Source organism: Oratosquilla oratoria, chromosome 31 (assembly GCF_046742065.1).
Source record: "Oratosquilla oratoria isolate Oo_2021 chromosome 31, ASM4674206v1, whole genome shotgun sequence".
In the NCBI taxonomy this organism is placed as follows: domain Eukaryota; kingdom Metazoa; phylum Arthropoda; class Malacostraca; order Stomatopoda; family Squillidae; genus Oratosquilla; species Oratosquilla oratoria.
This window is the reverse complement of record NC_134807.1, coordinates 3,254,457-3,269,583: the sequence shown is the minus strand read 5'-3', so window position 1 is coordinate 3,269,583 and position 15,127 is coordinate 3,254,457. Positions and strand designations below refer to the sequence as shown.

The 15,127-nt window shown below is 39.4% G+C and overlaps 2 protein-coding genes across 8 annotated transcripts; both read right to left on the bottom strand.

Annotated features, from left to right (window-relative positions):
* Positions 1 to 2,739: 2,739 nt before the first annotated feature.
* LOC143041693 (uncharacterized) lies at positions 2,740 to 13,534 on the bottom strand. 7 transcript variants are annotated; one of them, XM_076213700.1, is made up of 7 exons: positions 9,712 to 9,758; positions 5,000 to 5,093; positions 4,825 to 4,887; positions 4,593 to 4,712; positions 4,151 to 4,294; positions 3,562 to 3,665; positions 2,740 to 3,455 (listed from the first exon to the last, which is right to left on the bottom strand). In XM_076213700.1, exons 2-7 carry the CDS (start codon positions 5,081 to 5,083, stop codon positions 3,011 to 3,013), a joined length of 960 nt encoding a protein of 319 aa, XP_076069815.1. In that variant the 5' UTR covers positions 5,084 to 5,093; positions 9,712 to 9,758; the 3' UTR covers positions 2,740 to 3,010. The 7 variants fall into 7 exon arrangements, with proteins under 7 accessions (XP_076069815.1, XP_076069814.1, XP_076069817.1 ...); XM_076213699.1 differs by lacking the exon at positions 9,712 to 9,758 and adding an exon at positions 5,960 to 6,303; XM_076213702.1 differs by lacking the exon at positions 9,712 to 9,758 and adding an exon at positions 5,960 to 6,303 and having other exon boundaries at positions 4,151 to 4,252.
* Positions 11,041 to 13,009, bottom strand: LOC143041692 (glycine N-acyltransferase-like protein 1). The gene is made up of 3 exons (XM_076213698.1): positions 12,769 to 13,009; positions 11,902 to 12,005; positions 11,041 to 11,806 (listed from the first exon to the last, which is right to left on the bottom strand). Exon 3 carries the CDS (start codon positions 11,791 to 11,793, stop codon positions 11,365 to 11,367), a length of 429 nt encoding a protein of 142 aa, XP_076069813.1. The 5' UTR covers positions 11,794 to 11,806; positions 11,902 to 12,005; positions 12,769 to 13,009; the 3' UTR covers positions 11,041 to 11,364.
* Positions 13,535 to 15,127: the final 1,593 nt, after the last annotated feature.

The window sequence follows — 15,127 nt, the reverse complement described above, 5'->3', positions numbered from 1 at the left end:
TTCGAGAGCGAGAGATCAGCTGTGAGGCTTTTACAGAGTTCGTAACCAATGCCGACAAGCAAGCAAGGCCTTCTTGAGTTTAAAATAACATCACAGGGCGTAGTGGAGATCGAACTGATTAGATACACCAGGAACGTACAAAGACGGCAGAGAAGTGAGCGTGCGCTCGTAGTGACATTATAAATGATCAGTCACGAATAGGTGGTATTGTTCAAACCTTCTCTGCGTTTAACGGTTAGATAAGCATTTTCAATCGGTTGGAAGCCCTCTCCGCAACGAATAGGTTAAATAGCAGTTTGGGTTGGGTCACACATATTAGTAACGTTATGACCATGAAAAAAATACCTTCTACAATTACTTTACTTTATCTGAAACTATATTCAATCACTACGTAGATGGGAGGTGATACGCCAAACCTGTGTTACAAGGAGGGAAATCGCAATAGATGGCGTGCACAGCCCACCACCCGGAAGTGACATCATTGTTCACTCGTCCATTGTCAAGTTCGAATATTTCTGTTCACAAGTTGAATATTTCTGTTTAATAGGTTTTAAGATTTGAAGCTTAGAATTATAAACGAGGTGAAATAAGGACGGTGGCGATGTAAAGTAGAATTAAATGAACATCAATTGACTAGTAGTCGAAAGTCTTGGATCACTTGAAGAATTGTCACCCCAAAACGACCACATGAAAATCGTCACCCCACGAGATCCCACCTAAAGAATTATCACCCTAGTACTCCCATTATCAACAGTAAATGAAATGGTGTGGTTAATTCACATTCGATAATATGTTATTCTAATATTTCTAACAAGAGTGACATCATGAGTATTAAGGTCACATATTACTAATGTGTATTTACTTTTACCTGACATCGTCATAGGACTCAATTTCATCGCCTGAAATCTGAAAGTGATGGGTAAGCCTGAGTTGTTTTCAGCGTGTATCTTTTACACAGCCTTATCACAATCCAAGCTATCCTATCTGATAAACTACACATCTTCAATACGTTACCAACCTCTCGGTTATGCATTAGAAAGTTTGAAGTGCGGGAGAAGTCCAATGGAAGAACAAAGAACGAAACAGACTACATATTAGAAGATGAGAGCATTAGTGACCATAGAATGGTAGGTTGTACAGCTAGATTTAATTTCAGAGCCGATAAAAATAAAATTGGTTTGGAAAAAATATATAAGCTTTGCGAAGGTTAAGGATAAGAAGAATTCTCAGAAATAGATTTAAAGCTCTACGAAATAACGAGGACGCCATCTACAGTGAATTTTGTGAATCTCATTAGGGAATCGCCAGGGAACGTAGGAAGTACAAAAAGCAATTGAGAAAACAAATACACAAAAATTACAAATGACCCAATGAAAAGAAGGACTCCAGATTAAAAGTAGGAGAGACGGAATACAGAGAGTATAATTAAACAAGCTTATCAATGAAAGAGATCAGAGAAAAGAGAGAAAAACATGGGTGGGATAGAAGAAACTATTCGGAAAGGTAAAAGTACTGAAGGGGTCAAGCGCAGACTAGCTTTAGTTGGTGGGAGCAGATTACATCTTTGAAAGACAGAAATGGAGAGATTACTGAATACAGAGACATAATGGTAAAAAATGTAGAAGAAATTTACCAAGAGCTTTACTCATTAAAGATCGTCGCAAAAAAAGACTAAATGACAGCATCTCGGAAAGTTGTCCAGCATGGAACACTTCACCCCATACTATACAAGACATAATGGAAGACTGCATTGTACACAATCACGCTGGTCAACAACACAATGCACACTCTATAAAGGATTTATGGGAAAACCCCTTTCCAGCTGTGGCGTTCCTCAGTGAGACGGAACTGCTCGACAAGACAGTCTAAGGAACGACAACTGCAAGTGACGATGACAGACAAGGCCCTAGAAAAGAAGCTGGATATAAGAATTGACTTTAATAAGTGTTCTATACACTCCTACCGAGTCTAGTCAAAGCTGAAACATCAGCACGTAATCTGGAAGAGATGGAGTATACAGTTCTTCAATGTTGTGCTGTCTTGTGAACTGCACCTTGGCTGGCTTCGAGTCCCACTATGATGCCCACAGTAAATCACTGGATCAGCTCATTCAAGACGCTTTTAGGAGGGACTGGATCAGAATAAGGCCTATATATGATCTAGTAATGTGCACCTTCTCTAACCTCACGTGGAATCAGAACTCTCGTCGAACATCATCACAAATGTCCTCATCTTCTTCAGCTAACTTGTAAACTACTAATTGGCTAGTTGACAGGACGATGCTTCTATATGGTATCATGCACCAACTATGATTAATTTTTGGTCTGTAATGAACGTTTCACTAACCAATTAAGCAAGAGAGTAAGGAGACTTGGTATTCAGAGAAGTTGAAAGGTAAACAAACCAACACATATCACATTGTTGTGTGCTTGTCGTCGATCCGGCTCAGTAATTTCTTGGCTCGACTCAAGTTGTTTTCGTGGCTGCCAATTGTTCTGAACACACAATACAAAGGTGTGAGCTCCTCATCTTTGAGAAACTAATAACAGGACATGTGAAGGTAAACATACGCGTAAGTAGTTAAGGAGCGTTCGCCAGGAGGTGCCTCGTGGACGATTATCATTCTTGAACATATCCATAGACATTATCAGAAACTACAGTTATCCCGGCCTATGCTCATCACCACCACAATCATTAGAGATGATATTACAATAAAAATCTGTTTACTCTTTTTTTTTTTTCGTTTACTAAAGTCATTCCTCCACATATGTTTCCATTGTAGTTGAGGAGGTTCTTAAATGTACAGTATATAGTCCCTTACTGAAAGCCTAACACCAGAAATATATCCGGTAGTACATATGCTAAGCTCGACCAAAAACTACAAAGTTAAAAGAAATTATATAACATAAAACCATGTTTGGCACACTCTACAAACAACCCGAAGTGCCGACAGCCTATGGACAAGATATTTACAGCATCGCCGTCTACTATACACACGGCACTGTAATGTCTATAAACCTCGCTGGAGCCATACATGTTCAAAACTAACTCCAGGAGGAAGAAAGAAATGCCACTTCATTAGGCATGCCTTCCTGAAGCCCATTTTCTCGTGCATCCTCTTCGAATCTTCGTTGTAGTCTTCGATCATGAGGTACACTGGTCGCCCAATTGCAGCCACCTTCTTTGCCAAGGTGAGGGTGACTGCACTGGCTAAGCCCTTTCGTCGATATTCTGGAAGGGTGAAAGTGTTGCCTATGGAACCTAGCTTGTAGCTCTGGATCCAGGACACAGGACGGGCAGAATCCCCATCACTTACAAAGATGGCAGCTGAAGGGAGTTTCTCAAGGTAGTACGATACAATTTCTCTTGTTTCTAAGTTTCCATACCTCCAGTTTTCTTGTACAAGATCGGTGTGGCTCTTGTCCAGACATCCAAACCACATACCACTTGGAAGGCTGGAACAGCAAGACATAATCGACACGATTACTCCACTCATGACACATCATACTAGGATATGAATTATAATGTTGTTGTTGTTTTTTTCTTTATCTCATAACCAACCTTGGTTCTGTTATGTTGTTATCTATTGTATATGTGTAACCATCGGGTTGAGGATGGTGAACGAAACCAGACCATAGCTTCCCTTCCTTTACTAGATTCACAAGCTGTAAAAATATATGTATTGAAAAGTCACTGCAATACATGATAGTCTAAGCTTGATACATACTAAGAAGGTATATTATACTCTTTAGTGCGTTACTTGGGAGACATTTCACTGAGCATCTCTGTCATTGACAATGTAGCTATTTTGCTTTTAGTATTCAAAAAAGAGCAAATCATGAGAACCTGGATTAATACCAGTGAGACATACGAGACACACTTCCTCATGTGTACAGGGAACATGATACTTTATGAGGTCCGTTTCGTGGAACCACTTCGAATATGCTTCCATCGTTGGTCTTAGTCATCTTCAACCTTGCTGACAATATATATGCACAGTCTGCACCTTCACATAAATATACCATGATAATAAATACAGAACTAACTTATAAGGGTATTTCGAACTGCCAAATTAATGCGGCTGATTTAGTTACCCTAAAATATATGAACCTCTTCTCTAGCCACCGGGAAAAAAACAGTAAAGCGCTACCTTAACAAGGATGTGATGTGAACAAAAATAGGCAACCACAGGTGTTTTATCGTCCAGTTCGGGGATACTGGAAATCAAACAAGCCAGCTCGTCCTCGGAGACCTGTCCTTCATCGGAGAGTATCGTCAGGGAGTAGAAAAGGTTCTGAGGATAAACTGGATGCGGTTAGCTTTCTGTACATTGGTTAAGCCCCGTCCACACGGGCACACTGTAGTGTCTGCTGACATAAGTGATACTACTATTCGGTGATTGACTCACTGCCTTTGTCTGCAGAAGATAAAATCGAACAATACTTTGCTGGTCTGTCTTCTGCAAGAGCGATATGTTCATCACTGAGAACAATATTCCCATTTCTGTCTACAGACCTTGTATATTCACGTGGATAAAGTATTACAATCTTTTCGACAACAATGAAGAGGAAATGACATCGCTACACACTCACCTTCGAGTTGGAATCGAGGATAACTACAACAGAGTTTAGCTTCGGGTCTTCGGCTTTCATCACTTTGGTTTTGAAATCCTCTATGTCGTACCGTAGTATCAAGTCAATGTATCCATGCGCCTGTTAAGTAAAGTTTTACAGTTTTGACTTGAAGATTCTCTTGATTATTGTGAATAATTCTGATAATAAAAAACTATCTAGTGCACTGACGCATTGCCCATTGTTTACTAACCACAAACAAATGAGGAAACTTGGGTTCGAGCGAACATTTCATCTCTTCGATGTAGCCATGCACCTGTTAAGTGTAGTTTTACATTTTTTACTTGAAGATTCTCTTGATTATTGTGAATAATTCTGATAATAAAGAACTATCTAGTGCACTGACGCATTGCTCATTGTTTACTAACCACAAACGAATGAGGAAACTTGGGTTCGAGCGAACGTTTCATCTCTTCAAGTTCTTCCCTCGATGCAAGGATCAACTTCGCCATCTTCTAGGATCTAAAATGGAGAAAATCCAACAGAAATCACTGAGTGAATGGGTCAAAAATCCCCAGATGTATTTCAACATAGATAAATGTAAAGTATTTAATATTGTAACAGTAATGTCCAGACCAACTACATGATGATTTGTGTACAACTGGTAAGTGTAGATCAAGAGAAAGACCCTTGGTGTTGTGATATCAAATTATCTCAAACTAAGCAAATTGTGCTTGGAGGTCGTTAGAACTGCAAATAAATGAATTGGATTGATAGGTAGAGCTTTTGAGTGTTGAATTGAAGAAATAGTTTTTAGTCTTTACAATGCCTTAGTCAGACCTAACTTTGAATAATGTATACAACAAATACTGATCTCCATATCACAAGGATATACAGAAGTTAGAAAGAGTGCAGCATAGATTAACAAAGTTCATTCCTAGGGTGCGGAACAAGTCGTACGAAGAGTGCTTAAAGGAACTAACTGTATTTAGCTTCTCGAAACGTAAAATGAGATATCTGATTGAGATCTTAAACTTTGTCAAAGGAATTGAAAATATGGATGTGAATAAACATTATAAAACCGACACCTCCAACGCATCCAGAAGTAATGGATGTAGGATTGTAAGAAAACGATTTCAAACAGATGTGGCAAAATACTCTTTCCTCAATGGCGTTGTTGATATATGGAATGGTCTACCATATAGCGTCACTGGTTGTTCCACTGTAGAGGCATTCAAAAACTTCTCGACATTTACTTAACTACAAATCCCCGTCTAGAATTACTTATTTCTAGATAGGTTAAGAAAAAAAAGGAGGGGGAGGGAGAGAAAGTAAGGTAGTGGTGGTGATGGTAATAGTAATGATGATAGTGATAGTAGCTTACGTACCGGAACACACACCTAAGGACCAATAGGTCTGTTGCTGTTCGTTTGTCCACGTACCTCTATGCAAGTGTGGGGTGCGACTAAGACAGAATACTTAGTCATAGCTTGTCAACATTATACACATACAAGCCTGCCTGGCAACACAGATAACAACACAACACTTTGCAGACAGTGACGCGGTTAGTGAGTGTCCAGATACCCTTGTGTAAATACACACTCATTACGGTGCGTAATGTGTAATTGTCTATCTCTTTAAATGTAGTCTGAGAGATTGCATTGTTTGCATTTAATAACATCTAGTAAACTTTTACGTGGAACGTTATCCCTTCTAATATCCATTACATGATATATTTTGTGGCCATTTCTCGCGAAAAAAGCAACATTAAGAAGGTAAGGTTTGCATATATTCAGGAACTATGAAATCACACTCTTTCACAGAGGAATCATGGCGACGTTTCGAAATATGTCCGGGGTTCATATAGAACGCAACAGTGTAGATAGATATATAGACAGATACATTTGATTTCACAGATCTTTGAGACTAGGAATAAGTCCACATGCTTGTTCCTCTCGGTAGATGGCAACAGTGATATCGTGTATAGGTGATTGTTAGGCAGTTGTCCTCTCGGGTAAACGCGCTGCGATCCATCCTTTCTCCAACTTACCCAGCTGCCGACGCTTGGACATCGAACCTAGCAGTCTACTACACTACCGAGACTACCAGTCTCTCCCTTTCTGTGATGCTGTATTGTAGCATGAAGATGCTGTCACCTATACTTCTCTTTGGTGTGAAACCATTTTGTGTTTCTAGGTTTTGATTTTGGTGTTGTTTTTCCAGTTTTTCTTTGTAAGATGTGTCTAGTAGTGCTATTGGTCTGAAGTCCTTGATTTGGGGGGGGGGGTTGTTTTTGGAAAGAGCTCTGTTTTTAAAGTCTTCCAGATCTGAGGTAATGTTTTGTCTGAATATTGAGTTGTAGGCCGCAACTCAATATATATATATATATATATATATATATATATTTATTATATATATATATATATATGTATATATATATACATATATATACATATGCTGGTACATTGTGACAAGTTTATGAAGGTGGAAAAAACACGGGTCTAGTTCCGAGTTTCTGAGTTTATTCCTGACCGGTTTCGCTCTATGCTTCTGAAGAAGCATAGAGCGAAACCGGTCAGGAATAAACTCAGGAACTCGTAACTAGACCCGTGACTTCTTTTTCCACCTACATATATATATATATATATATATATATGCATATATATATACACATATATATATATACACATGTATATATAATATATATATATAGATATACATATATATACATATATATATATATGTATATATACATATATATATATGTATATATATATATATATATCAGATGGATTTTCTTATGCATGAGAGTATGCCTGTTGTAGATAGGAGGTGCAGTTTATTACTTAACCATGTTTACCAGTTAATTTGTACATTTAAAAATCAGTAAATAGTCAGTGTGTGTCTTACCATGAAGGGGGAAATTTGGACGGTTAAACTGGTTGTATGGGGAAATGAAAGAAAAAAAGATTGGGAACCACTGGTGTATAGGGTGGCCATTTCCAAATTTCCAAAAAGGACACTGCATATCGACGATTATAATATACAGTAATATATATATATTATATATATATAATATATATATGTATGTATATATATATTATATATATAAAATTGAAAGTGAATTATATTTTTCACTTCTAATGAAACCGACAAAAAACAAATACCTGTATTTCTTACCAAGTTACAGCACAAACAAAACCTAGCTGTATCCTCACATTTTTTGCCTGGTGGTTTATTTCTTTTTGTATTTCTTCCCTCTTTCTTTTCGGCATGTTCAGACTCCTTAACCTCATGAATTAATTGCCAAACCACACTGCACGGTGGCCACATTAGGACTGCAGCCCAATGTATGAGATGTGAATCATGCAATCACACGTTCCTTTCACAACATTGGTCCTCTGCAGTTCCTGTCTACGGCTGCCGAGTTCCGACGATGACCTTGGCCTGGGTACTCTCACATAATTTAATTGTGCGGCATCATTGTATACCTAGGATTATTGATCTATTTATTCATTTCTTTATTTATTTGTTTATTCATTTATTTTGTCACACCCCAAGAAAGGAGGACAAATGCACGTCCGGCGTGAGGTTGCGCCGGATGGAGGACAAAGTGCTCAAAAGGAGGACTGTCCGGCCTAAAGGAGGACGTCTGGCCACCTTACTGGTATAGTGACCTGCATCAGAATGTAAACAACCCAAGTGACGTCACAGCCGACAGAGCTTTACGAGAACAACCAAAGATTGGCGAAGGAAAAGTTCGCCTGCTATCGATATTTTGATAGGTCTTCTTATGACACTGCGTAATAACGAGTCTTTATTCTTGCACTATTTGATCAACAAGTGACTAAGCCTTGCATCTAGCAAATATTCACCACCTCTTTGAAAACCTTCTCAGTTGACTTTTAGAGTATCATTCCATTTCTATACATAAATATCACTGATTTTGTTCTATTTCGTGATATTTAACACCCACCAATTTATCTTTGGGAGACGGCAACTCTTGGCCATAATCCCTTTCATTTATAACGATTTTGATCGATTTCCACGTTCGGACACGTATGAGTCTTGGTGATCACTACGTTCCTATATTCGAGTGTAAATGTGGTTTTAAAGTCCCTACCCCATTTCTATCCCTTTCAACGGGGCTCACCATTCAATGCATTCATATACTGATTAGATACTATGTTTCAGATATCTCCATAATTCCATAATATTGATGTTAGTAAGTTTGCGGACGACACTAAAATAGGACGCCTAATTAGGTCAGGAGAAGACGCCCAGATTCTGCAGGATGATCTTAATAAACTGTTAACATGGTCGGTGAAATGGCAAATGAACTTCAATATCTCTAAGTGTAGCGTGTTAAACGTAGGGCTACACAACCCCGAAAATAGATACAACTTAGATGACACGTTTTTAGAAAAATCTGAGTGCGAGAGGGACTTGGGAGTTCTGGTGAGTCCGGACCTTAAAACCAGGAAGCAGTGCATTAGCGCCAGAAATAAAGCAAACAGACCATTAGGCTTCATTGCTAGGACGGTAACAAATAGAAGTGCAGAGGTAATTATTAAACTCTATCTAGCGATAGTTAGACCCATCCTTGACTATGCGGTACAGTTTTGGTCTCCGTCCTACAAAATGGACATAAATTCACTAGAATCAGTACAGAGAAGAATGACCAAAATGATACAAGGACTCGGAAATTTGCCTTACGAAGAGAGGCTTAGGCACCTAAACTTACACTCTCTGGAAAGACGCAGAGTGCGGGGTGATCTAATAGAAGTGTTCAAGTGGATCAAAGGCTATAACAAGGGTGATGCAAACAAGGTCATCATAATAAAACAACAGGGCAGGACTCGCAGTAATGGGTAAAAACTGGACAAATTTAGATTTAAGAAGGAAATAGGCAAGAATTGGTTTACAAATAGGGTGGTCGATGAATGGAATAAACTTAGTAACCACGTAGTAAGCGCTGAAACTATCAGTTGTTTTAAAAAACGATTAGACAACTTTATGGATGGGGACGACAGGTGGTGATGGATACGGAGCTGCCTAGTGTAGGCCTTATGGTCTTTTGCAGTCTCCTTTATTTCTTATGTTCTTATGTTCTTATGTAAGACACTTCACTTCAACCTACCTGCCAATGGGGCCCACCTTAGAATGTATCCCAACGACAAGGATTATCATTACAATACGTGGTATTTCACGGTGTGTGTTTGCATCCTTGTTCGAGTCCCCGCCCACCACTTCGTAATTCAAGCTAAGGTTTCGCTACCTCATTTTGTGTTTGAATATACATGTAATATAAAACCCTAAAAATCCTTCTGTACCGGATTCCTGAACTGGAGAGTGGGAAATTTTCCCCTTCACCAAAACTTAAGGCTCTTAATGGGCCCATACATACGAACATGTCCTCATGACGTAATGGAGTGGTGAAGTGAGAGATGCAATTTATTCAATGTTAAGTCACGTACACCTTGCCTAGGTTGAAAAATAAGACCTAATTAAATCCCCGCCCTTACACTTGCCTGAATATAGATTTACGTAATTGTTTAACATGATAATGTAAATTATTAAGTTGAGGATATGTGGTACAATGTAAATTTTCTTGTATTATGTTTCTATGGTGTATCTGGGTAGAGATTCCAAACATCCTACAACGTACCTTTACGTAAAGCTCCTATGACAACTAGACGTTTGAAACGTCCTGGATATCAAAGCGTCCTACCGACTACTCCTGCGCTTATCGTGACGTCACAAGCGTGACTAACTTACTCGAATTCTACAACACAGTCATCTCGAATTATGACAAAAGAAACAATATAGGTTTAATATATCTAGACTATGCAAAAGCTTTTGATACCGTCCCCCATGAAAGATTACTTACTAAATTAGCTTCACACGGAATAAGTGGTAGCCTATTAAGTTGGACTAGTAATTGGATGAACGATCAAAAACAGAGAGTTGTTCTCAATGGCAAAACTTCTAGATGGAAAAATGTTACGAGTGGAGTTCCTCAGGGTTCCATTCTTGGGCCACTTCTATTCATAGTATATATAAATGATATAGACCACGAACTGAAATCTATTGTCTCCAAATTTCCTGATGATGCAAAACTGTGCGGAATGGCAAATGATCACTTAAAGAAGTTGAAAGGTAAATAAACCAGCACATGTTGTATTGTTATGTGTTTGTCGTCGATCCAGCTCAGTAATTTCTTGGCTCGACTCAAGTTGTTTTTGTGGCTGCCAATTGTCCTGAACACACAATACAAAGGTGATGGCTTCGGATGCAGATAAGTGCCCTTTGGTGTGAGCTCCTCACCTTTGAGAAATTAATAACAGGACATACAAAGGTAAACATACGGGCAAGTAGCTAAGGAGCGTTCGCTAGGAGGTGCCTAGTGGAAGCTTAAGTCTTCATTCTTGACCATATCCATAGATATTATCAGAAGCTACTATTGTCCTGGCGTATGCTCATCACCACAATCATTCGAGATATTACAAAAAAAAAACTATCTACTATTTTCTCGTTTATTTAAGTCATTCCTCCACATATGTCTTCATCTTAGTTTAGGTTCTTAAATGTATATGATCCCTTACTGAAAGCCTAACTCCAGAAATATATCCGGTAATACTTATGCTAAGCTCGATGAAAAAAACTACAAAGTTAAAAGTGATGAAATATAAAACTATGTTTGGCACACTCTACAAGCTACCCAATGTGCCGACAACCTATGGACAAGGTATTTTCAGCATCACTGTCTACTATACAGACGGCACTGGAATGGCTATAAACCCTGTTGAAGCCTAAATATGTTCAAAACGCCAGGAGGAAGAAAGAAATGCCAAGCCATTGGGCACGCCTTCCTGAAGCCCATCTTCTCGTGCATCCTCCTCGAGTCTTCGTTGTAGTCTTCGATCATGAGGAACACAGGTCGCCCAATTGCAGCTACCTTCTTTGCCAAGGTGAGGGTGACTGCACTGGCTAGGTTCTTTCGTCGATATTCTGGAAGGGTGAAAGTGTTGCCTATGGAACCGCGCTTGTAGCTCTGGATCCAGGACACAGGGCGGGCAGAGTCCCCGTCACCTACGAAGACGGCAGCCGATGGAAGTTTCTCAAGGTGGTACGATACCATTTCTCTTGTTTCTAAGTTTCCATACCTCCAGTTTTCTTGCACAAGATCGGTGTGGCTCTTGTCCAGGCATCCAAACCACATACCACCTGGAAGGCTGGAACAGCAAGACATGCTCGACACAGTCACTCCACTCACGACACATCGTACTTGGATATGGCATATAAAGATTTTTTCTTTATCTCAACCAACCTTGGTTCTGTTATATTGTTATCTATTGTATATATGTAACCATCGGGATGAGCATGGTGAACGAGACCAGACCATAACTTCCCTTCCTTTACTAGATTCACAAGCTGTAAAAAATATATATTTATTGAGAAGTCACTGCAATACTTGATAGTCTAAGCTTGATATATACTACGAAGGAATGTTATGCTTTATGTTTAGTCGGTTACTTGAAGGCATTTCACTGAGCATCACTTATTGGCAATGCAGATCCTTTGCTTTTAGTATTAAAAAAAAAGCAAATCTTGAGAACCTGCAACATTACTAGTGAGACATACACGACGTGCTCCCTCATGTACAGGAAGCACGATACTTTAGGAGCGAGGCCAAACGCAGAGTATGGGATCCAATGTATTTAACGTTTCGCCCAGCAGGGCTTCTTCAGAAATAACACAGTGTAGAAACATCTGACTCCTTATATAGCCCGAGTTTGCGGATGTTTCTCCACTGTGTTATTTCTGAAGAAGCCCTGCTGGGCGAAACGTTAAATACATTGGATCCCATACTCTGCGTTTGGCCTCTCTCCTACAGTGCTGTTGCAGTCGTTGATGCTTTTACTCAAGCATGATACTTACTGAGTCCCGTTTCTTAGAACCACTTCGAATATGCTTCCATCGTTGGTCTTAGTCATCTTCAAACTTGCTAATAATATATATGCACAGTCTGTACCTTCACATAAATATACCATGATGATAAATGTAGAACTAACTTATAAAGGTATTACGAACTACCAAAATAAATGCGCCTGATTTTGTCACAATATGCTGACCCTAAAATATGTGAACCTCTCCTCTAGCCGCCGGAAAAAACAGTATATTTGTCAAGTACTACCTTAACAACGATGTGTTGTGAACAACAATAGGCAAACACAGGTGTTTTATCGTCCAGTTCGGGGATACTGGAAATCAAAGAAGCCAACTCGTCCTCGGAGACCTGTCCTTCATCGGAGAATATCGTCAGGGTGTAGAAAAGTTTCTGAGGATAAACTGGATGCGGTTAGCTTTCAGTATATTGGTTAGGCACCGTCCACACGGGCACACTGTAGTGTCTGCTGACATAGTGAGACTACTGTTCGGTGACTGACTCACTGCCTTTGTCTGCAGAAGATAAAATCGAACAATACTATGCTGGTCTATCTTTTTCATCACTGAGAACAATATTTTCACTTGTGTCTACGGACCTTATATATTCACGTGGATTAAGTATTAAAGTCTCTTCGACAACAATAAAGAGGAAATGACATCGCTACACACTCACCTTCGAGTTGGAATCGAGGATAACTACAACAGAGTTTAGCTTCGGGTCTTCGGCTTTCAACACTTTGGTTTTGAAATCTTCTATGTCGTAGCGAAGTATCATGTCAATGTATCCATGCGCCTGTTAAGTGCAGTTTTACAGTTTTCAATTTGAAGATTCTCTTGATTATTGTAAATAATTCTGATAATAAAAGGATAAAGGAACTATCTAAGTGTATTCACGTATTGCCCATTGTTTACTGACTGACCACAAACGAATGAGGAAACTTGGGTTCGAGCGAACGTTTCATCTCCTCAAGTTCTTCCCGTGATGCAAGGATTAACTTCGCCATCTTCTAGGATCTGAAATGAAAATATCAAACAGAAATCAGTAAGTGTAGATTCCTAGATTTTTTCTTCAGTATAGACGGGTCATCCCTGAACAGGATGCAGGGATGACCCGTCATCCAGGAGGTGCCAAGATAAGAGGGAGGGAGGAGGGAGGAAGGGAGTGGAATATATAGGAAATGGAATAGGTGGGAGTGGTTTCTATGCCTTTTTCTTTTTGGCTACCCCCCATGTAGGGGGAAAAAGCCTTTGGTATATGTATGTATATGTATAGATAAATGTAATGTCCATGTCAACTACACGATAAGTGGTGTACAACTGGCAGGTGTAGATCAAGAGAAAGGCCCTTGGTGTTGTGGCCTCAAACCAAGTAAACTGACCACACAGTCCCTCAAGTTACTGCAGTTGTGCTGGATGGTGGTATGGTGGTGCAATAACTCTAATTGCTTCAAAGACCTTCTCTTTTGTTCTACTTAGTCAAGTACCACTTAGCAAATGCTTTTAGTCAAATTCCATTACTCAGTAAACGAAGGGGAATTAGATTAAATTTAGAATTTTCTTCATTTTCTTCACTAATTTTTCTATAACGTTATTGTCTTAGGTACACCAGAGGACTCCCCACCTGGGATCCTTAATATATTCACCAAGCCAAGTCTGCTTCGACGTCACTATTTAATTCATCCAATAACTTTGACCATTGCAATTAAGTGCCACCCTTTAAGGGCGTGACTTTACTTCCGTACACCAATAATTTCTCTCCTCCTCCACCCTTTTCTCCAATCAGAAAGACTGTTACACCGTCTCAAGCAATATTGCTACGCAAGCAGTCTTGTCACGAAGCGAAGTGGCTTTAGTGTTAACAATTCGTAGCATCAGCACCAATATCGATACCCTAGCTTGTGTTTACAAACAACAGGCGGTGAACGAGATTATGCAACTCTGCAGCTCCGTCGCGACCATTGTTTTCATAACATTTAAGTCGTAAAAATTAATTTCTCGCCACCTACCCCTCTATCTACCTACTTGTCTACTACGTGTCTACCTTAATCTACCAGCCTCTTATAGATAAATTCAAGACAATAAAATGCTAGAAATGTGTATTTGTGTTCTAACCTCTAAGTTATATTTTATGCATGAAATAACAAAAAATAATGAAATATAAAACCTTCTCAGCTGACCTTTAAAGTAGAGGTAGTAATAAATATTTATAATTCCAGTTTTGTTCCTGCTTCTGGCGTTGAATAACGACCACAGGATATAAAATTTCTATCATACTCTATGGAACATGGTATGAATGAATCGTGGAATGCTATGAAAGAAGCTTTTGTTCAGCAGTGGACTCGAGATGGTTGATTTTATTTGATTTGATATGGTGGTGGGGTACCTTACCATAGGGACGTGTTATGCGGGCAACAAGCTTCGCCTTGTAGGCACTCCTGCGGCCGTGCTGTGTCTCGCTGCACTGTTTCTGACCCGAGCAGTGAGTGGAGTGGGTATGGGCGCATGCCTTGGCTGGCTTTCTCCCTCATAAATTGGAAGAATCCGTTTGATGTTTAGATAAAAGTTTGACCAGATTGGTTAAGGGAGATTAGGTAAAGTTGGGTTAG